Below are 22954 nucleotides of genomic sequence, written 5' to 3' on the forward strand. Positions count from 1 at the left end.
ATTTCTGAAGCTTTGCTTTATAGCTTCTAGTTTCACATGGCAATGTTGAATTGAAAAATAGAGATATATTTTAATGATTTTTTTTATTAATTTTTACAGTGCTTAAATAACCCAAATATGAAAAAAAAATTAATTTGAGGATGAGCTACTTTTCCCAATTTCTGAGAAAATTTTGAATATCTTTGTTTTGCATTTGACTATAGACAATTATTTTCTCAGATTACTGTGATTTTTCTAACCTAGCCACTGAGCTGAACAAGGTATAAACTAATTTATGAGGTAGAGAAAAAGCAACTGTCATCTCCCATTGCCACTCTCTGGCACAAGAAGTGTCTGTAAAGCTGCACAGTCTTCCATCTCCTCAATTGTGTAGCTGCATCAGGCCCTAGGAAGATCCATCACTTCTGTCTACTTAACAGCTTTCATGGGATGATGAACAAATGTTCTTAAACAAAATCATAGGAGATTTGTATTTATAAAAGAGTGTTTCAGTAACTGCCATCCCTGCTTGTGAGGCTGCTAGGATCTAGCATGGAAGGAAGAGTGCATCGCGGACGGCAGTTTTTTGTACATCAAAGCTGAGACATATTTGTGTGAAATTGTGCTGTGCTGTTGCCATTGCTGGGGTAAGTAATGTTCTTCACTAAATGGGTCTTCAGTACCTTTTGTACGTTCAGTCCCAGTTAGCTTTTAAGTTTATGCTGGCAGTATGATGATCCAATTCACATTTAGAGTTGCTACTACTCTACTACTTGGTTTCTGGCAGCTCAGCTGTGACTCTCAGTAGTTTCTTGGAAGGGGCTGTTAGTGAGCAGCCCACTGGGTAAGTTGCATGAAGCTGAACACCATGTTAATTATCTTTTATTTCTTGCATACCGAGAGCAGCATGAGCTTGCATTTCTTCCATTCTGATTCTGTTTCACGTAGTCTCTTGTGTGCTTTTCTGAATGCCAACAGGTAGCATATGAAGTAATATAGCCCCAGTGTAATTTGGTGTCTTTTTATCCTCCCCCCCCCGCCCCCCCAGCTTATTTCCAAGTCCTTTCTTAATATTGATTCAGAAAACAAATAAGGTTCAGTGATAAAGGTGGAGTGAGACCAGCTTAATTAACCTGTAAAATCATTCTAGAATCCCTCTTCTCTTTGTCTCCTGAATAGTCTTTTACAGGCTGAAACCACAGATACAGTGTTATATTTTCTGAATCTACTTCCACTAGTATAAGCCTGGCATGACTATGTTCCCCCTCTAAAAAGGGAAGGGGCAGTACTTTCTGTACCCCTTGAAGATACTGCTTACTATTTAGCTAGTTCACTAATGCATTGTGCTGTGCCCTCTTTGCTTTAGGTTTAACCTTTTAGTTTTGCCTTTCCTTCTTTACGCAGTTGATTTTCTATGTCTTACTTTACCCATGCTGTACATTTTTTGTGTCTGTAGTACGACCTGCAATCACGTAGCCCATCTCTCTCATGTCCAGGAGGAAATGGATGTGGAATTTCTCAGTGTGGTTGTTGACAAGCAACACAAAATGCTTTATGTATTTTGGCCATGCTGATTTACTGGAAACATTAGCTTCTTGGAGCGGCTATTGGAAAAACTAGTTCCATAGCTCTCCAAAATAACTTTTACACCTTGATTTGAAGACATTCTGGGACCTTTTTTTCTTCTTTCCTGTTCCATTAAGACCTGGGTCTCCCTGCTGCAGCTGTTCTGTTTTTTAATGTGTTGCTCCGTTTCCAGGCAGACATACCCCCTCTTTGAGTGGAGTTCATTTTTCTCTGGCTGTTTTTCCATTTGCGTTCTCTTTAGGAGGTAAATTTGCCAGCCTGCTATTTTGGTTTCTCAGTTCACTACAGCAGCAGAACCTGTGATCGAAGCTGCAACAGCAATATAAAGGAGGAAAAACAAACCTCCACTCTGAATAAGAGCTTTTTCCCCTTTTTCTATGCTTTTTTTCTTATCTCCTGAAATGGGATGCTGCAGATTTTGGTATCCAAGAAAGCATGGTGAAGAATGCTCGCACAACAGTCTTGACTGCTCCTGTAAAAATGCCCAAGTGAGACTGTCAAAACAGTGTTACTGCAGGAGCACAAGGCTTGCATAGTTAATTGATCTGAACCCCAGATTGCTTTCTGATGAGTTTGGCTTATTCTTCTGTGAGTTTTGTAGGTGCCCTTTGATTTGCTGCACATACACAGCAGACCTTTATTTCAGATATCTTTCTTTTTAGTATTTCAAAGCAACCTAACTAAGCACTCAAGTTCTCACCCTGCTGCTTGGGTGAGTCTGCCTCCAGTCCTCACCGCTAGCGTGGTGGCTGCATGGCCAGCCACAGTAGAATCTTTGTCAAGTGTCAGTTTGAGCTGTTGGTTCTCACTTGCATAACCCAGGAGCATCTGACTAGAACTGATTTTCAATTGGTAACAGATTTTTTGTGGAAAATGCTTTAAAAAGTGATTTAAAGGTGATCTACAGTGTGCATCTGAGTTTCAGGAAAAATCTAAACCCAAAGAGTTCAGATAAACATATATTGTGATTAATTTCAATTTTTTCCTTCTCTTGCCAAAATCCGAACTCATAACTACTATTTGATGAAAATTATCTCTTGACACTCTCCATCAGTGTAAGGTGTCCACTGGTTGTTTGGTGAGACTTGGTCCTGTCTGATATTACTGTCTCCCAGTGAGGACATATTTTACTGCATACTTATGGTGGCCTCCAAGCCTTTTCCAAGTCTGGGTCTGCATGCCATCCAACATGAAATTGCAAGTGTGGATTAAAGTATAGCCAGAACAGCTTCCCTGGAGCAATGTCCTGACAGAGACCCCACGAGCTGTCTGTCAGCAGTCCACAGCAGGCAAGGGAGATGTGGAGGATGCCATGCCTGTGCCATCTCCAGAGGATGCCTTAGGACCCACCACTTTCACCAGCAAGCTGATGGGCAAATAGAATGGGAAGCGGAGAGGTGTCAAGTTGTCATGTTCTCGTAAGAAGTGTGTAGAGGAGAAAAGCCCAGCAGGTATGCAGCTTTCCCTTTCCCTACGGATATTTATCTCAATTTCACCAGCATCTCTGCATTGGCCAGGTAGTCATTCAGTAGGTACTTCAAAGTGAGGAGACTTGACTTACTGGTTGGTAGAAAGATTCCAAATAATCCCAATAAACAAGTCCCTATTTTAGGAGGAGTTGAAAAGAGCATTCAGAAGTGGGTTGGTCTCTGACCGGAAATTTAATAGATAAGATTAGCTATCCCCTCCCTTCGGGTTTTTTTGGTGGTGGTTTTGTTTTTTTTTTTTTTGGTTTTTTTTTTTTTTTTTTTTTTTGTTTTGTTTTTGTTTTTTTTTCCCCTGGAGTATTTTGTGGAAGACCTTAATAGCTACTGAAAATTTAGCCACTGACTAGATAGATGGAAGAGATGAGGAGTGAAGGAAGACTTTCTGAAAGTGGCAGAATCCACCCCAAAGCCTGGCAGGACAATATTGGGGCAATAACAAATGGTGAGAGGTAATAGTGACAGGCAAAGATGAGGTAACTGCAGCTTTCCTCTCACCTCTGACATTGCAGATCTTTGCCTCTCAGACGTAGGCAGACTCTTCTCCACACAGAGGAGGCAGAGGGTGGAGCTCAACGCCTGTATAAATTATATGTGTTCTTCAGGTTATTTCAGCAGCAACAACAAGCTGTGAGCCTGTTTGTCAGCTGGCAGATCTGTTACCCGAATTGGGTTTTCTGTTGCTGTCGCCATCTTGTGTGTCATGGGGAGCCCACCAGCCAAGGTAAGAGAATTGCAGTTCTGTGCTTTGCTGTGGCCCGGCACCTTGCTGTTGGGACCTCCCTGCTTCAGTTCTTGCAAGCAAACTCCCTCGTCTTTGCATCGGCTGAGATGCAGAGACCAACTGCTGCTGGTGCGATGTGGCAGGGTCATCCTGAACTTTGCAAATTTACCATTTTCCCCTTTTACCTCCCAGTAACTAATATACAAGCGAGCTTCAGTGAAAACACAGAAAAAATATGGCCCTTTTCTTCTATCGTGAGGTGTACATGCTGGAGTGAACACCAGGAAGGAAGAGGGCTGGCCTTGATGAGTTTACCTCACTGTAAAATGAAAGTGCTTTAGCCCTACTGCGTGCTTTTCTCAGGATAGCACATGTTCATTTCTTGCCCCAGCGGAAAAAAACCAACAGCTTTTTCTAGCAGCAAAGCATACTTTATATTACTTTAGCTGCAGGGGAGAGTTTCTATGAGGTATTTGGCTGATTTAGCTATCTTTAATGTAATGTTTACAGTGTCTGCGATTCTAGTGCAACTATTTCATGTCTGGACTCGAGTTTTCTAATAATAAGCTCCATTCAGAAATTTTAACTGATCCTTTTTAGTATAAATCAACAGAATTATTAGCTGAGAGTTATTTTCTCATGTATATCTTTGAAGAGTAATGGATGCAGTGTCTGAAATGCAAGATGTGAATCATTTACAACTAACCATTCTTTATGTATCAAACCCTATGTCAAGTTTTGCAGCAAACAAAAGAAATACAGGCATTTATGGGTTTTAAGTATAGTGAGAAACAATGTTATATATAGCGACATATAGAGAATTGTTAATCATTAAGAATAAAGAATACTTACTCTACTTGTGGCATGGTAATATTTGCAGGTGAAGTTAAAGATTCAGGAAAATATCAGTAGCTTAAACAGCTCGATAGATTAAAAATATTCAAACGTTGCATGCTCTGGGCAAAGAATATAAATTGTAAATATAATGTACTTTCTAGATAAAATTGTATCTAATCTATCTGCCTGTTAGATCCAGAGCTACCTATCTTAGATATAAATATTACCTATCAATTTTAAATATTAATTTTGTATCTAATAAAATAATTCTGAATCTGATAGATGAGTAGATAACTTAGGTATGATTTTATCTAGAAAGCCTTGACTACACCGAACGTTCTTGCATTTCCTCCTAATGCTGCAACTGCTATTCCACAAGTATAGACATATTCCAGGTTAATAGGCAACAGTGCCAAAAGCTTGGAGTACAAGCATAGCTTCAGGTCAGAAAGCTTTTATTCCCAAGGAAGGAGATTCATGCAGTACTGCAGGTAGCTCTGCCGTTCTGTCAGGCAAATGCATCTTTGAGTGTGGTAAATTGGTAAAAAGATAAGGAAATCAGAAGAGTGGATTGGTGTTTTTGGTTTTTTGTTTGTTTGTTTTTCCTTTTATTTTAAAAAATCTAACTTGTTTAGACGAGTGTGGATACTTTGAACTATCTAGGAAGACCAACTAAAAGTCTCCCTGTTAATTTTTTTCTGTTTAAAAATGCTATCAAATTGGCATGGAAGTGATGGACAATATTAATTTACAACGTCCTGGGAATGTTTTTGGTATTCATAACAGGGTCTTTTCTTCTGCTCAGACAAGAATAACCACTCTTTAGCAGTTTTATTTTGTGAACTACGGAATAATTTTCATGTGGTAAAATACTCAGAAATTTTGACAATACAGAGCCCTGTACTCATGTATGTAAAGAGATGACAGAATATGAACAGGGGCTGCATCCCAAATCCACAATGACTCTTGAAACAATCCATCAGTGGTAACATGAAATTCCAGTAAATGTTTGTAAGGCAAATGAGATTTACTCACTTCCACCTTCCAACGACAAGATTCTCAACTTCCAACTTACAATCACAAGATTTTGGATAATTTTGATTCCCAGTGAAAATGAGGCTTTCATGGTCATGCTGTCTCCTTCTATCCCCTCTTCTGGTTCTGCATATTTCTTCAGTCAGTTGCTTTTCCCACCAGAACTTCGCATTCCTCTAATTTTAATGAAAATAGGCAGCTGGTTGGAAGGACAAATTTCTAGCAGTATTTTCACTGACAGAGGGTCTAATAAACTCATCCTGTATTAGATGTTAAAGAATTTATATGGAAGAGAATGCTTTGAACCAGGCTGGTCATGAGGCTTTTTTATAGTTTACACGTTTATAGCTTTAACGTTAATTTGATAAATTGCTAAGTTGTAGTTGAAACAAATCCTCAGTATCCAGGATTGAATAAATGGTAAGAATATGCCAAAGGATTACATTTGGTGTAAGATCTTGTACATAAGTTATTGTACAGCTTCTAGTACACCACTGGAGAAAGAAAAAGTAATCTGTGAAAGGAATTAATTATTCCTACCTGAAAGATATTGATAAGTCTGAGTGATAAATCCTACAGCTATTTACAGAATGTCAAAAGACAGAGAGCAAACTCCTCATATCAGACTTCACGTAACTCTGTGTTATCCCATGGTGATAACTCCACTCAGAGAACTGCTTAGGATTGGTGCAGAGGGAGCTAAATGCTGAGATTCTGTTTCTAGTCAGACTTCCAACATGTACAAACCAAGGATTCTTTTTTCAAGAAAAAAAAAAAAAAAAAAGAAAATAAAAAAATAGGTGGTGATGGGAGGTCGTTCCCAGAGTGCCAGGCTCTGCAAAAACTAACCCCTAGGAGACTAACTTTCTAGTGCACGTAGCCGTGAGATCTTGTTCTAGGAGCGGCGTGGAGGGACAATAAGGAGTAAAATGAAAGATGGTAGGTTTTTCTTCTTTCACTGCCCATCCAAAGACTCACTTGGTAGGCTCCTCATTATTAATGAGCTTTGAGAAGATTTCATACTACTCTTTGGGACTCTGGACATGCTACTATTTATTGGTTTGGAGTGTTATTGTCTAGGATGCAAATATACACAGGTAGCTGAATCCTGAACTCTGTCATTGGCCTCAATGTGTCACTAGTTTTCCAGTAAAAATAGAATGATGCACTTCTGGGAAAGCGACCTTTGACTCTGGATATTTACAGGGGGGTTTTGTTATTCTCTGTGTGCCTATGCAGGAAACTGCTTCTCTCAAGGAAGTGAACTAAAAAGAGCAAGGCCAGTACAGCTACAGGACTGTCAAGAGCTGTCTGGATGTGGTATCTGTGTTTATCCGTTTGCATTAATTATGAAATTACACATTGCTTTTTATGAAAATAGCAAGTGGTATCTCTAACCATAATTAATTTTTCTAGAAGGGTATTCTAGAGTGCCAGCACTTTTGAGCAAAGATGTTATTTTAGACCACCCGAATCAGACCCTAGTAGTCTGCCCTGCACCGTTGTAGAAGAAAATTAGCTCTGCCTTTTTGTCATGAAAAAAAGAATTAGCCCAGTTCTGACTGGTTATCACAGGCTGGAGTAACTGCAGTCATGGGAGCAGGATGGCTTCTGGCTTCCCCTGGGGATTTGCACAGCCCATAGTGTTTATTATGGCCACATTTACCCATCTGAACCTGTTTATCTTTTACCCTGCAACAACACAAGGGCTAAGATGCTCCAAATCAGAAGTAGCGAACAGTCATATTTGATGATGTTTCCATCAGCAGGCAGATGTTGACATGTTTAAGGGAAGCGATTGCTGTTGAAGGGAGGAGGAGTGAGGCTCTCTGGCTCTAGTGGGAGAGGATGAAAACATGTCAGCTACCACGATTTAGAGTACTCTGGTGACAAACTGCAGATGCACCATTTTTATAAGCAATTAGGAAATTTTCATCACAAAACGTTTAAAGCAAGTTGTATACCAACATCTGTTTCTCCAGTGAAGACAGACTCTCAGAATGGTTTGGGCTTCTGTTGAGCAAGGGGGAAGTTGATTACAAAATAACACAGAATTAACACATTAATTAAAAACAGTCAGCTCTGTAATTTGCTACATAATCCAATATTTCATGCTAATGAGACCCACTAGGAATGCCGACTGAGTCTTCCAGTTGGTACTTCTATGTTAAACAACTATTTGCACAGGAAAATTAAAGTCAAATTCTTTCAGTGGGAAACTGGAATATAGTATAGAAGTGTCCCAAATGGAACTTGTAACATCCATAATGCGTTAAACTCAGAATGTTTTAAATGTGAGTTTCAAATTTGAAGAAAACATAATAGAAATGTTGTCACACGAGAACAAATGCATCTTGCATTTTTATACAAGAAGTGTTTTAATCAATCATTAGGAAGACAAGAGACAGAGTAATCTGTGATTTTGTAGGTTTAACAACAAGGTATCTCTGCTCAGGGCGACTCTTGAATATTAATCTGAATTTTAAAAAGATGTAACTTTAAAAGTGTCATAATAAAATTTAATATTAAGCGTTTATTTGAGTGTGCTAATTCACAGTTCAAATGGTACCCATTTGACGTAACATAATTTACTTCTAAACAAAACTGAATGAAGCTGGATGAAGGCTATTCTCAACTCTATTAAACATGTCCAGTAGTGTCCACCCCATTTTAAAAGGCTTTCAGATTAACTGTAGTGAGGCAACTCCTTCCATAGGGAGGTTCCTCCTTCCCCGGCTGTTTCTATCTCCACAGTTCATAATTTCATTGTCAAGAAAATTAATCATGGTGCTAACTTCCAAAATAAAATTGTGAAGTTATTTTGTTACAGTGTAATGGAATACTCTCATTTGGACAAATAGATACGGTGTTTCAGTCAGTGTGTAGCTTAAGCTGCCATTCAACCTAATGAATCACATCCAACGTGGTGTGGTTCTGTTTTAATTTAATAGTGGTAGCAGGACTGTATGTTATTATCACCAATTATTGCTGACAAGCTATGCTAATATGAAAAAAACAGTTAAAATGCTCAACAGAAAATTAAAAATAAATTTAAATGTTCCAATTTGAAAAAAAAAAAAAAAAAGAAGGAAATGTTTTCCCCCTTTTAGTATTAACAATGTCACATGTCTGTACATGTGTGTTCACTCAGGCTTATCAGAACGTCTTCTAACAATGGCGAATATTTTCTGACCAGCTTAGGTTGGGAAGCTTAATTCTTTGTTAGAATTAGGAACAAGTCACTTGAAATAAGCATTACAATGATAGCTTGCCTATGACAGAAATAAATCTCATGTCTGGAAGAAGTGTTTCGATTTCCATTAGGTGTGTCCAAGACACCTAATGATGTGGGATGCTGTGATATTATGTCTTCAAAGCAGGGCTCTTCTTTCTTCATCTGTAGTGCATTCCTCTAGATGTCTTTTGGTGAGCTTGGCCTACTTAGGAGCGTCATGGAAATTTAGCCCTTGTTGGGATACAGTCAGAAGTGTTTAGAGCACTTTGGGAACTACCACGTCCTGGCCTAGTGTCAGTGCTGTGCCAGGACCCAAGCGAGCAGCTGTGAGTTCCTAGTATTGCCTCCCAAAGGCCCATTTTTGTCCTACCTGTGGCATAGGACCCTCGGCAGATTGGCAGTACGACCATCACCATGGCCATGCATGCATCAGGTTGTATGAAAATTGGCACCTCTAGGGTGACTATGAAAACTTTCCATACCATTTTCTGAGCCCCTGTTTCTCTGTCTTCACTTACTCAAGCTACTTAGCAAATAGCCCAGTGTGCAGTTGTGCTACCGTCTTAGCATGGTGTACTTCCACTGGACAAACAGAAGGACAGTCTGTCCCCTGTACTGTTCAAAATACATATTATTTTTGTATTCTGAGCTGATAAAACTAATTGCATTTGTTTTCTCTGCAGATGAAGTTTTGCCCCATCCACATGCTTTCTGTAAGAATCATACAAGCTAAGAACATCAAGTCAAGAGACCTGTGTGAGTTGTGGTTTGATTATATTTTCAGTCACTCCCAGAGTTTACAGTGAGCAATGTTCCTAAGTTCTGAAGGTATACAAACAATGTACATAAAGCACAACAATAGAAGTACTAATGCCAGGGGTATAATTAGATCAAATGCCTGAGGTATCATTAGATTGGAGGACATACAGAGTGGCATTTCAGGGAACTGGTAAAAACCGACTCCCAGATGAATTTCTTGGTACACAAGGGAAGGTAGACCTTGTGAGAACACTGCAGTCTCTAAATCTGCTTGGAGTTGTTTGGTTTTGATGTTCATAATTGGTATAAATCATATAATAGATTGGAATTTTTGCCACACAGGCCACGTATTTAGGGACCTTTCATTGCGATGTATCAATCATACAGAATAATCAAAGGTAATTTAGAATTTCAAGCCTTCTAAAATACTGTATCATTCAGGGTATTTCCAGTTCTCATAAGACCAGTCATGTTAAATGATATTGATAGTTTCTGGTTAAGGAGGGCCTCTGAAGACCCAGCCCTAAGCACATGCTGAACATGCAGGCAAAACAGACTTTTCTGTGTACTTTTGTATTCAACCTTCTTTAACTCTTTGCCTCGCTCTCCTTATGGCTTGTAAAGGTGTGCCGTGGACCAGCCATTCAGCTGCCATTTTTGCAGAGGTCTCCTTGGGTTCCTCAGTCAGGACAGACCTTGAGCTGCCTTTTCTCACATTCTTGAAACCTCTGACCTGTGTATTCCTTTAATGAAAACCAACACGTTCAGCCAAAAAAGCATCACTTTGTAATGAGTTACTTGAGTTACAGCTGAGACCATTCACATCTTATCATTCAGGGCCGAGCACAACCTTGGCCAAGCTCGGATGTGAGGGAGACCTGAGGAAGTGAATCTCCTGTTGGTTGAGCAACTGCCTGCCAAAGGGCTTCCTGTACTCCTGTGGCAAATGCCATGTAACAACGTCTAGAGGTGGACACTAGAAAGGTGGTAGTGTGACAAGGCCTGTATTTCCGAGTTTCAATGATCTCTTCTATCTACTCTATTGAAGGGACAGTTCCACTTTCCTGCCAAAACCTTGCGGGGCAATGTTATTCACTGCTTGATACCAGTCTGAAGTATTTAGGCATCTCGGGGTGCAGTGGACATCTTCCGTCAAGTCCAGACTCCGGCTCTGAAAGACATCACCTTGGAGATTTCCTTTCACACCGTTGTCAAGCTTCACAAAGTAAATGTACTTTCCCACCCCGGCTCTTCCCAAAGGACAGCTGCTCGAGACACTGACTGCACTAACCATAAGGAGTATAGATGTAGGCTGGAAGTGAGATGAAGAGTTCAGACTTGTTTGTGCCTTCATGTCTTGGGCACCCACCAGCCTTTACCTGCAACAGATTTTCTTCCCTAGTACCTAACCCTTCTAGACAGCCATCGTGTCCCCTCTGCATGTCTGTGTTGCTAGACTGAGCAAGCCAGTCTCCTCTGGTCTTCTCTGTAATACACATTCTCTTTTCCTGTAATCATCCTAACAGCACTCTTTGGGACTAGTTCTAGTTTCAGTTAAACTTTTTTAACATTGTTGACTGGAATTTTAGGGATTGTGCCCGATGAATGGTCCGCGGGGTCTTTTATACCTCTTTATCTTCACATGGGAAACATGGCTTTTAGTGTACTTTGTGTGTGCATGTGTACGTTTGCAGTTTGTAGTTACCCAGGAATTAGATGGTTTTCCTTGGTTGCTTCCACTGGTGGCCTCTTTACTTATTTAAGAAAAGTAGTAATATTTGTTAGCCCCCAGAATCATGGCCTTGCCCTACTTTTCCTCTGTAATATAGGCATCAGGTTTTTAATTTTTCTCTGCTGCAGTGACTGCTTCAGACTGCTATGTGCGCTTGTGGCTGCCATCTGCTTCAAATGGAAAGCTTCGGACCAAAACCATCAGGAATTCTGACAACCCTGTCTGGAATGAGACCTTCTACTTTAGGATCCAGAGAGAAGTTGAGGTATTAAAAAAAAAAAAAAAAAAAAGAAATGTGGAAATGTCACCATTTTGAATAGCTGGGAATCCTCAGTTGACACTGTTGATCAGCTGTGCTAAATAACTTAAGAAAATGATTGTGTAACAGAATTTGCAACTGACTGGTTAGCACAAAATAGTAGACATAGGCAGTAGTGTTCCCCTCGGGTAGTTATAGACATTGGTGATGCAAATGCCTACATCTGAGCTAGTTCAGATTCACTTTGTTGTCACCTGAGAGAAATAAGCACTGCTGTAGCATCCTTCATTTGGGCTATTTTGGATGGTTAATTTAGAAAGAGCTTTCCCTCCACTGGTTGTAAGGGAAGGGTGGAGGAGTTGCTGTGATGTAGACAACAAATTTAATCCTACCCCAAGCTATGCAGTTAAGAGGACTTTGGGGATGAAGAAACTGAGTGCGTTCTTTGGGAAGGTTGTCAGTGTGGTACAAAGCACTGACATCTTTTCTGTCTCAGGATAGTGGGAGCTCTCTGTTATAGGTAGTTGTCTTCTATTTCATGATAAGTTTCCCAAGGCTGGGTTTAAAGAAGGTGTTCCACATTAACAAACTCTTGAAGGAGAGCACATGTTTCTTACCACTGTGCTAGTCAAGCAGCTGCACAAGTCTATAACCATTTATTTTGTTTCTGTGTAATAGCAGCTCAATAACAGTTCTTACTTACTTTCTTCTACTACCAGAACATTTTAGAATTGGCAGTGTGTGATGAAGATCCACTCACCAAAGATGACATGCAGTTCACAGTTCTTTTTAACATTGCTAGAATCAGACCCGGGGAGACACTCCGTGAGACATTTGCTTTGAAATCAGAGGTAAGGACTGAAAATACAGGGAGAGCTCAGCAAGAACTCATTGTCCACATTGGCTTCCATGTTAAGTGGGGTTTGGATCTGCATAAACAGATATCTGTATATATCATTATCAATATATTAGCAAAACAGGTATCATTGTGCTGGATTTTTGTGAGTTCGTTAATCTCTTTTCACAGATTCAGAAAATGAAGCAGTTTCTCTCTCGTGCCCACAGTGCCTGTGGGGGGAAAATATGTTAACAGGGAGCAGCTGTAAATAGTAATTTTTATCTTTTATAATACAAATAAATAACTTACCTTTCGGCTTTATTCCACTTTTGCCATGCTTAGAGAACATTTCCTCTTAAATGTCAACTTTTTATTAAAAACATGAAGACAGTCCACTCACCACTTGAATTAAATGATTCTTTCAGCCTTCTCCTGTTGGTATTCATGCTGGGTTTCCTTCTAGGTGATTCAGATTTCTCTAGCCCATAGTAAAGGGACGCCTGTTCTACTAACATCATTGGTATTCTGTTAAGGAGCCCATGAAAAAGAATTGTCCAGAGAACAAAGCTGGGATAGGCCTGCGGGTTTGTCTGAGCTGTGGCTCACTGCCGGAAGGAGACAGTCCATACCCAAAAGAACAGCTGCTTCCCAAGTACTGAAAGCTGTTAACATGGATTTTGCCTGTGACTCTGCAGGCTGATGCCATGCACTTCTCAGCCAGGGGGTGAGTCACTGGAAATATAACGATTCAATAACCACCTCAGTCCAGGGTACTCTTGCCTACTTCATGTCAGCTGGGTGCAGTGTGAATGTGCTTTAAATGGTTTGTACATGGAAATGACTCAGGCGTTAGCTGCATTTGTTGCTGGGCTTCAATGCCTTTCCCCTGTGCACACCGTCTTTGCAAAAAGCCATTACATTTCTGTTTCAGTCAAGCTTTCCCTCTGTGACTCCATCTTTGGAAATATGTATAATTCTACATATCCCACAATGGGAGAATATTAATCTTGCGTGCCTTTTGCAAGCCTGTGGTTTCCATTGCAATTTCAGCTTTGCAAAGAGGTAACACACACCTTTTTTGGTAACAGTAGCAGAAGAGATTTCAGCCATGGAAGTGGTTTTTACGTGTGTCTGTACTGCCAAATTTTTTGCAGCCTCCAAGAATCTATATTTATTTTACCCTTTTCTTTTTAGACAGAGAGATGCATTAAGAAATGGGAAAGTCTAGAAGTGGAATTCTGGATGGAAAGAATGTGAGTAAAATTCCAAAGCTGAAAGGTATAGATCTGCCAGGGAGTAATAATATCTCAGAGAAAGAGGAACCTCATCCAGCTCTTCCTCCCAGCAGTGAGCCAAAATTACAGTTCCAAACTTTTTTTCAGCCTAACTTCCCCAGATAATTCTGCCTTTCAGTGTATTTCATATAAATCTTACTTTCCGTTTGACGTGTATATCTTGGTCGTGGAAATGTAGTAACGCTGGCATGATGTGGCAAGATGTACAAGAGATGCATGCAAAACTTGAGAGACGTGCTCTTCAATATTAATGTTACTATTAATTGAACAATGCCTAGAACACTGTAGTGTTTCTGAAAGACTAAAAAACTTGTCTTGCATTATTATCACGATATATACATAGAGTTATGCAGACAATATTAGAAAAGTCACCCATTAGGTGATAGCTTAGTTAAACAGAAAAAAACCATACAAATTTAAGACCACCCCCCTCAAAGTGGTAATCAACATTGTCTGGAGAAGAACAAACCTCACAAGATAAACTTTATTTCTCTTTTAAATGCTATCACAAGTTTGGTTGAAAGAAAACACCTAAACTACACGTTCTGGCATATTTGAGCTTAGCATTATGAAAATTAGGAACACAGTCCAGTCAAAACTGACTAACTGGATGATTAGAAGAAGGAACTGTTTTAAATAAGGCTTCTTATTCTTAAAAATGAAAATGCATGAAAAAAGTCACTGGTCTTCTTGGTTAGTTTCTCGCACAGTGAAACTCAGGACAATCTACTTAATTTATTTATGAGAGATACTTTAATAGATGGTATAAGCATCTCTTGCAAATGTGGAAGAAGTCACAGCCAGATGTATAAAAAGGACAGACAGAGGTGCAGTGCTTGGAAACTGGACTGAGTAGATTCAGACTAGAAATAAGAGGAACATTTTTCACCATTCACTTTATAAGGCAAGTGGTGGATTCTCCGTCCTTGGAAGTCCAACCTACTTATTTACATTTAAATACGTTCTACAGCTGAAAAAGAAGTTTTAAGGCTGGAATTGGTGCTTGGTAAAATACCCTGGACTTTGCAGAAAGTCAAATATTACATACTATATAACTTTAATGGTCCCTTCTGATGTATGAAAGCACTTATGGATGTGTGTCACATAATGATGTTGGAGTATTAGCCTTAATGAGAGATGCTGTTTGTAGACTCTATAGGTTACACGTAGTATTGAATAACAACATCCACTCAGTGACAGACCTAGGTCTTACAAGGTAAAATGTCTGGGACAAAGACTTTCTGTTATTTACGTCTGTGTTTTCCAGTCATACACTAATTCTTATTTGCCGTTCATTTGTGATTGGTTGTAAATTATAATCTGGAACAGTCAGAAATGTCTTTCCTAATAAGTATTTGCAAAATACATTAATAGTAGTCTTTGCTTTCCCTAAGTCATATGGTCATTTTTTAATAGTAGGACGTGATTCCACATAGACCAATATGTCTTTGTTCTGCTGTATCTTAGCATATAGTTTTAAGCACTGGTATTTTTATGAGCTCTCCTGCCTTTCTTCTTGTTTGGTTACTACATTTTGGTTCATGTGCTTAGCACAGGTGATCATGTATTATGCCTTTTGGAAAACAAATTGTGTTACTAACATAATTATATTCAATTTTAAGCAGGAAAGGTCATAAAACTACTATTAAAAAAATAAAAATAAAAATACCAGAAACACAGCTTTTGTTCATTTGTTTTTTGATTCTGTCTTGGCAGTCCTGGCCCACCGGAGCACCTCATTACCAATGATGTCCTAGTGGTAAGGTTCACATACGAATTTAGCTTGGAGTGACTTTTCTGTCATTTTGATTGTCTCCTCTTCCCCCAGACATATGACATTTTATAGAGAGAACAGAATCTACCATGATAGATAAGAGCATGGTGTGCATTATAAAGTGAAAGATGTGGGATGATTCCCATTTGTTATGGCTTAACTGTTGCCGCTCTCCATGCAAAAATAGAAGCTGTGTTTCTTGAAGTCCTCAGATATTACAGATGTCAATATTTTGCCCAGCTGTGGTTTGTTAATTTTGCAGTACTCCATATCTGTTGGTGTTCAAAGTGAAAACTTCTTGTGTTTCATGTAATACAGTATGGCACTTGGCAGGGAAAACAAAGGTTATGAAAGAGATGAGTCTGTAGAAGGCAATAGTAAGTGTTCAGTGTGTTATCTAATGTAACACTTTTTGGGAGATGAGGTTTTCAATAAAGAGTTGTTTTAGTCATTGAAACGTAGAGTGCTCTTTTGCTATTAGTCAGCATGTAGTACATTACCCACCTCCTTGGGCTGGCCCAGCAGCTAAGGAGTACAAAGTACTTCATGCCAACCACTCCAAGCCTGCATATGATTTCCAGATGCTAGTGTTGAATACCCCTGAGGCAAAGTAACATATATTCTGTTCTTTCCCCCTCATTTTCTGTGTGAGGCATAAGAGCTGTAATGATTGGCATGTGTTGTTCCTGAAATGGTTTGGAAAACTGTTCTGGCATGAGTTATTAAATGTGAATTGGAATGACTCAGTTGGAGAGGAGGGTGGAATAAATCCATGATCTCCCTACATGAGGACCAACAAGAAGATGCCTTGTAGACTAATCACTGCCACAATAGACAGAAACTCATCATCAGGTGTTTTCCTCCACCCTTCCTAAATAATGATCGGATATATGTGTAGCAGTTTGGGCAACTCTGTTGTACAGAGTTTCCTGATTTTGGGATAACTCAAATGGGTATAATAACCTCTGGCAATGCACCACTGCGTGGACAAGCTAGTTCTGAAGCAGTGTAACTGGGCTGCTGTCTTGGTATCATGAGCTCTGAATTGACTCTCGTGCAGCTGGATCGCTGCCAGCACTGAGACCAGTTTAGTTGGCTCTGTGTTATTGGTAGTTGTGTCTGCATGGTGTTTCCTTATTTGCTGCAGATGTGGCATTTGCTGTCTTCATACTTTTCCACTCCTGTCTTTTACAGTCCCGTGAGGTTTGCTGCTTGGAAGTGCAAGTGGACATTAATGAAAGCAGGAAATATTTGAAAGGTATGCTGATTTCTCTGTGGAGCAAGAACACGACCAAATCATAGTCATTCAGACCCAGATGGAGGCACTTTAGGATACAGAGATGACTAAAAATGTTCTGAAGACAATAAAATGTAATGCAGTGAAAGTCCCTGAAGCTGCCTCCAGCTGTAACACTGATCTCCGGGTCTTTTCCTTGAAACTATCAAGTTTGGACACAGTAAACTGCAGAAGTATGAGAGAGTGCTGACTCTGGGAGCACTCCAAACTATGGGGTAAAGGCAGGAGTACCAGTTCCTGTGCTGTAGGAGACTTGCCAGTGTGGCAGCTTACAGAGGAGTTACCACAGAGAATGGCTACAACAGAAAGTTTGCCAACTTTGTGAGCTGTTTTGCCTGAACAGCAGTATTATTCTCTAAACAAATCTGTTTTCGCTAGAGGGTAAAAATCTCGTGCTTACGGTGCCTGCATCTCACGAGGGAACACAGAAAACTACAGAGGACACAGATACTTTCTACTTCCACTGTGTGAAGTCTTGGGAGCCAGTTCTAAAAGCCAGGCTGCAGGTAATGGGCACTATACAATACCACTGTTCATACTGCTTGCTTATTTCCAGTGTCACCAAAATGTAAAAAACTGTATTGCTTCTATTCTGTGAATAAAAAACGTGTTTTTTCTTCTCTGTAGAAAGTTTCTGATAAGGAAGATGACAATAGCAATTTAAGTGACACCTTAACAGTACCACTGAAATTTCTACCTGTTGGACATAAAGTGAAAGTAACCCTCCCTGTAAGAAATGTAAGTGAATTTGTATGATCTTCTGGAGAGAAGAGTGGAGTAACCCTCAGTGTTTAACACCATAACATTTACCAGTAAGCCTGAGGGAGAATTTTGTGCAAATACAATTTTCTGTGAAAAAAAGGTTAGTTTTCTCAGAGGAGTATCAATTTTCCATCGATAAAATAAATAATTGGGAATTCATCCTGGCCGGCTTTAGACACATTTCAGACCAACCTCTGCTGTCTTTACACAGTTAGAAAATGTTCAATGCCCCTAGCAAGACTTTGGGATGCCCCACTGCTCTTTATCAAGCCTGGGTGGCTAGCTCAGTCTATATACCTAAGTTTTAGATGGCTACAATTAGCTGAGTTGAATCTTACCCTCAGAGAACAATTCTGTCACATTCTTCTATGTGTACAGTCATGATGGTAACTGGTGGAGAGATACAGCTATAAGTTGCTTTAAAAGCAGTAGTAATGCTGCTGTGTGGCCAGATTAATCTGTTAATGATAGCCAGACATCCTTTCCCAGACCTTGCAGCAAATGAGAGGCAAAGACAGGAGAAGAATTTCTCATCAGCCTTTCCTGTAAAGAGAAGGGAGAATGAATGGCTGTTCACCATGACTGATTCCCCACCCCTCTGTTGGGACTCTTCTTTACCTCCAGTAGCTTTTTGGAAGGATGCGTGACTCGTGTTTCCTCTTTATCACTGTCTTTATCTGGCTGCTGTCCTCCGTCCTCAACAGTAGGAGGGTGGCATTGTGATGCTGCTGCTGGGTTAGAATGGTTCGTGGAGGTATGTTCACAGTGAGGCAGAAATCCAGTTTCACAGCCCGTTCATCTAGCCACTTCGACTACTCCTGCCTCTTTTGCTTCTCTGTAGAACTTTTGGCGTGTAGTTGCTTTCCTTCTCCATCCCACTACAGTTTTCCAAAAAACTGTATACAGGGTGGTATTGGTGTAGTGGTGGGGGCATTCCAGGAGGCTCTGAAAGTCTGGATTTCAAAACTTTTCTTTTACCCAGTCATCCACATTGTGCTCTCATTTCTTTGTTTACAGAATGTGCCACTGCAGCTGTACCTCCAACTAAATGATTGGTAAGAGAACTGTTTTTTTTCTCTAAAGGTTTTATTGCTCTTTGAACCCTGAATTCTAGAACAGAGTATCCTTTATTTAGATACAAGGAATGCACAAGACTAGGGGCAAAATGTAACAATATTTAAGTCATTAAAGAGTCACCACAACAGATCAAAGTTAAATGTCCTTGGGGCAAAAGAGTCACACCAAGATGCAAAAAAAAAAAAAAAAAATTTCAAACAGTGAGGAACTTAGTCACTGAGTGTCCTTTGCGTCAAAGAACCAAAAACTGAGATTGGAAGCTCCTTCAAAAGGGATACAGAAGCGGGAAGAAGTCAGAGGGTAAAGGGAATTTGAAATAAGCAAAACATCCAGAGTCCATACATTATTCAAACCACACAGGTATTCTTAAGAAAATAGGTTTGTGGCTTGGGTGATATCAATAGAAAGAAGTACAAGCTAGAGAAGATGAAATGTTACACAGTAAAATAAGGAGACAGACAACAAATAAACCAAAATCATCTGAATAGCTTACTATCTGAATATCTTTTTCATTGTATTGTGTCTGTATAAATCAATGGTACAAAACCCTATGAAAGACCTTGTTAAGTTCAAGTCACCCTTTGCTCAGAAATTAGATGAAGCAGAAATAGAAAGGATTCCGCTTACAAAGCTACTGACACAAAAAAACTTTTTTTTTTTTTCATATTTGCTATACTTAGTTTGTAGCAAAACTTACACTGAAACATCAGAAAATATAGAGACCATGTAGAAGCAAACCAGTTGATTTCTTTGAAACTGGGAGCTGCATTACTGTCTCTAAAACTGAACAATGAATCATGATTTTTTATGTTATTTAATAGACTGCAGTTGCTGAAAATAGTTCTATATACATTTTAAACACCAATCCTGTATCTCTGGATTTATTTATGTTTCAGCACAGAAAAGCTAGATGTGCGCTTAGGGTATGATCTGTGCCGAGAAGAGCAAGAATTCTTGCAAAAAAGGAAGAGAGTGGTTGCCAGTGCCCTGAAAAGGGTTCTTCATCTGGAAAGAGATCTACATGGACACGAGGTCTGTGAGTTGGAATCCAAGCATGGGGCGTGGGTCTATTGAATTAGGATTGGCACAAGTCCCCACAAAATTTCTAGTAGTTTTTGCATGCTGATGACAAACCCATTGATTTGAATGGCAGCGGAGGAGAAGTTCTCAGTGTGGCATACCCCATACTCATCTAAAAATTCAGCTCAGCTATTCATGACTCCATTCTTTTAAATGGGTCAGAGTCCCAAGGATATAATATACCACTCTTCAAAGCCAGTTTCCAACAGTGTGATGCAGTGGGCCAGCAAGATAGGAGGCACTGGTACATTGTGTTAGACACAGCCTAGCCAGACAACCCAAACCAAGCAGGAAACAAGAGTATTTGAAATTCACCTCACATCAATATTTATGAAATCACTGTATTGTCCCTTCTTTAGGCTTACTTTTTTTTTTTTTTTTCCAGAACACTCTTCACAAAAAGTCAAAATTCTTCCAAGTGCAGAAAAAACATTTTATAACAAGCTCCAGCTGAAATATGTTTTGTTGCCAAGATCCAGAGTGAATTTTTAAGTGAACATTTATTTTCTTGCTGGAATTACGTTTGTTGAATGGATGCTGTCCAAAGATTAATTTTGTTTGCTTAATATATTTTTATGAACTCTGCTTAGGACTTCCTTGAATCTGTTCTTAATTACATTTATTGCAATTTTTGTTAGTTATAATAAAATAATATCATTATCTGTTATTAATCATTGCAATTCCAATTATAAAGAACAAGGGGAGGAAGGAAAGTAAAAAACACTGCATATTCAAACTCATCCAAGCTTTGGTGTTAAGGGAACCCACTGAGTATCTGGAGGTTAATTTAAAGAAGGTACTGGTAAAGTCTGGCTGAATGTTGAATCAATTTAATTGTCCTCCAGTGAAGTCTGCTGAGAAAATTAAATGAGCTGTAATTAGGCTTTTCCAAGTAGGCAAGTGAGTAACTTTTTGAAGATAATACTTATGTTTTGAACAGGTCCCGGTAATAGCTGTTATGGCAACAGGCGGAGGCCTCAGAGCAATGTCAGCTATGTTTGGCCACCTCTTAGCTCTTCAGAAGCTAAATCTCTTGGACTGTGTTACCTATCTCACCGGGGCTTCTGGCTCAACATGGTGTGTATAGAAAATGAGATTTATATTTGGAATGAATGTGACACTGTGTTTCCACACAGTGACAGAGATGCACCTCTTCTGAAGTTTTACATTGTTAATAAGTGAACATAATTCCCTGGTAAAGCTGTTATTGTTGGCTCTCGATCATAACTTCAGTTTAGGCTTGCTGCTTCTCTTCTTTGATGAAAATGGTTGGGTAAATACAGTAATTTTCCAAACCCATGCAAATAAATGGATGATTTTCTCACATTTCTGTTCTTTAGGACCCTAGCAGACCTGTATGAGCATGCCGACTGGTCACAGAAGTCTCTGGAGGGGCCACTTAAGGCAGTAAAAGAACAAGTGACAAAATGCAAACTCAATCTTATGTCTATAGAGCATCTGAAGTACTATCATAAGGAACTTGCTGAAAGGGCAAAAGCAGGACACGTGTCATCTTTTACAACTCTGTGGTCACTTGTTCAGGAAATGTTCTTACATGAACGGGTATGTACATGGTCCTGCCACACACCTGCGAAACATCCACTCATGTTCTTTAGAGCTTTACTCTCTGAGGGCATGACGTAATTGTGGGGAACAAATCCAAAGTGGCTGAGGCATCCCAGTTTGATTTGTAAACAATGACGGAGGACCTCGAAACCAGGATTTTCCAGGGTAGCTAATGGTTTGAAGGTGCCTCTGTACTAGGATTCCCAACAGCCAGCAACTTCAGTAGGGAAATTTTCAGAAAGGACTGAGTAATCCTCCCTGAAATGTCAGGTCTTTTAAAATCCATTACTAGTTGGACACTTAAGAGCTAGAGTAATCTGTCTTCATGTGAACCATCAGTCTCAGCCTTAGTAAAGATCTGTGGGATGCAGGTAATCAAGGCACTTAGATATTAATGAAGAGGTTAATAGGTATCAAAAAGACAACCAGGATGGAAAATGCAGGAACATGAAGGAAGCGCTCTCTTTCAAAAATGAGACTCACAGACTCCTCTGGGTTGTAAAACATCTGTTTTCTATCTGTACTTGGGTAGATTCGGTCAGTGTTTTTGCCTTATGTTCTTCCAGAGGTTTACTGTGATTTTTGTATCTCTCTGATTAGCCAAGAAAGTACAAACTCACAGACCAGCGCAGGGCGTTGGAGCATGGACAAAACCCATTGCCTTTCTATGCAGTCCTCAATGTGAAAGAGGAAAAGTTCAGTACTTTCAAATTTAGAGGTAAGTATTCCTAGAGTTTCTTCTGACTCTGAGTAGGGACTGAAGAGAATTTGGAGAAGGGTGCGTGTGTGTGGAGAATAAAAGGGGAATACATCTGTTGCTTGCCCTGACTCAGCATTCCTCTTTTAATCAAATGTTTGTCTTTTTTTGATAACTGCTGTGTGTTGATTAGAAAGAGCAGATCTGCTGGATAATATCCTTAGGCACATACAGGGCATTTTTGAAGATCTGGGCTTAAGTTCTAGTTTTACCACAGACATTGTGAATGAGTGTGGGCAAATCACATGGTCTTTTTCTGCCTCAGTTCCAGACCTCTAAAAAGGCCTCGATGGTTCTTTAGTTTGTAGAGGTGCTGTGAAATGTAATTCTCACTTCCCTAAATACTGCACTGATGAGGGTATGAAAATGGAGTATGATTGCTATGATAGGTGTGATAAGACACTTTTAAAATGAATACAGGCTACATTCAACAAAAGGTATTAAAATGAGCAGATACTGGAAAGAAAAAAACAGTTAGCACTTACATTTGGTTAGGTTTATAGCTACTGTTCTACTGCAACACCTGTATGGGACAGCTTGAGTCAGGAAACTGCACAGCCATGCCTACACTGTGATACTTTCTAGTTTGGAGGTAATGATGTGTTTTTAGGCTGCCTTGTTATATCATGTAGACTGACAGGTTTGGGTTAGCAGAGGTTTCATGCCAGTCATTCCTTGCAGGTTGGATCACACTTGCATATTGTACATTTGATGTTCTTGATTTAGAGAGTCAAGTGGGATCCCAGAATATTTATATAGAAATATATATCTAACCTTCTGAAGCTAATGTTAGACTCCTTCTGAGGTGAAAAAGCTAATTCCTTTTGAATGCAGATCATCTCTAAGTCTGTACAGAAATAGACAGTGTCGTTTGCAA

General features: G+C 39.6%; 1 protein-coding gene across 1 annotated transcript in view; it reads left to right on the forward strand.

Annotated features, from left to right (window-relative positions):
• Positions 1-3753: 3753 nt before the first annotated feature.
• The window catches only part of LOC141962048 (cytosolic phospholipase A2 beta-like), a 28958-nt gene continuing 9757 nt past the window's right edge, over positions 3754-22954 (forward strand). Inside the window, exons 1-15 of the mRNA XM_074909573.1 lie at positions 3754-3774; positions 9565-9637; positions 10689-10865; positions 11501-11637; positions 12351-12482; positions 13664-13722; positions 15481-15523; positions 16733-16796; positions 17214-17341; positions 17463-17573; positions 18615-18652; positions 19571-19706; positions 20695-20831; positions 21095-21317; positions 21921-22038. Coding sequence (XP_074765674.1) covers positions 3754-3774; positions 9565-9637; positions 10689-10865; positions 11501-11637; positions 12351-12482; positions 13664-13722; positions 15481-15523; positions 16733-16796; positions 17214-17341; positions 17463-17573; positions 18615-18652; positions 19571-19706; positions 20695-20831; positions 21095-21317; positions 21921-22038 — 1597 coding nt within the window. The remainder of the gene's footprint in view (positions 3775-9564; positions 9638-10688; positions 10866-11500; positions 11638-12350; positions 12483-13663; positions 13723-15480; positions 15524-16732; positions 16797-17213; positions 17342-17462; positions 17574-18614; positions 18653-19570; positions 19707-20694; positions 20832-21094; positions 21318-21920; positions 22039-22954) is intronic.

The sequence above is a fragment of the Athene noctua genome, chromosome 6 (assembly GCF_965140245.1).
Source record: "Athene noctua chromosome 6, bAthNoc1.hap1.1, whole genome shotgun sequence".
Taxonomy (NCBI): Eukaryota; Metazoa; Chordata; class Aves; order Strigiformes; family Strigidae; genus Athene; species Athene noctua.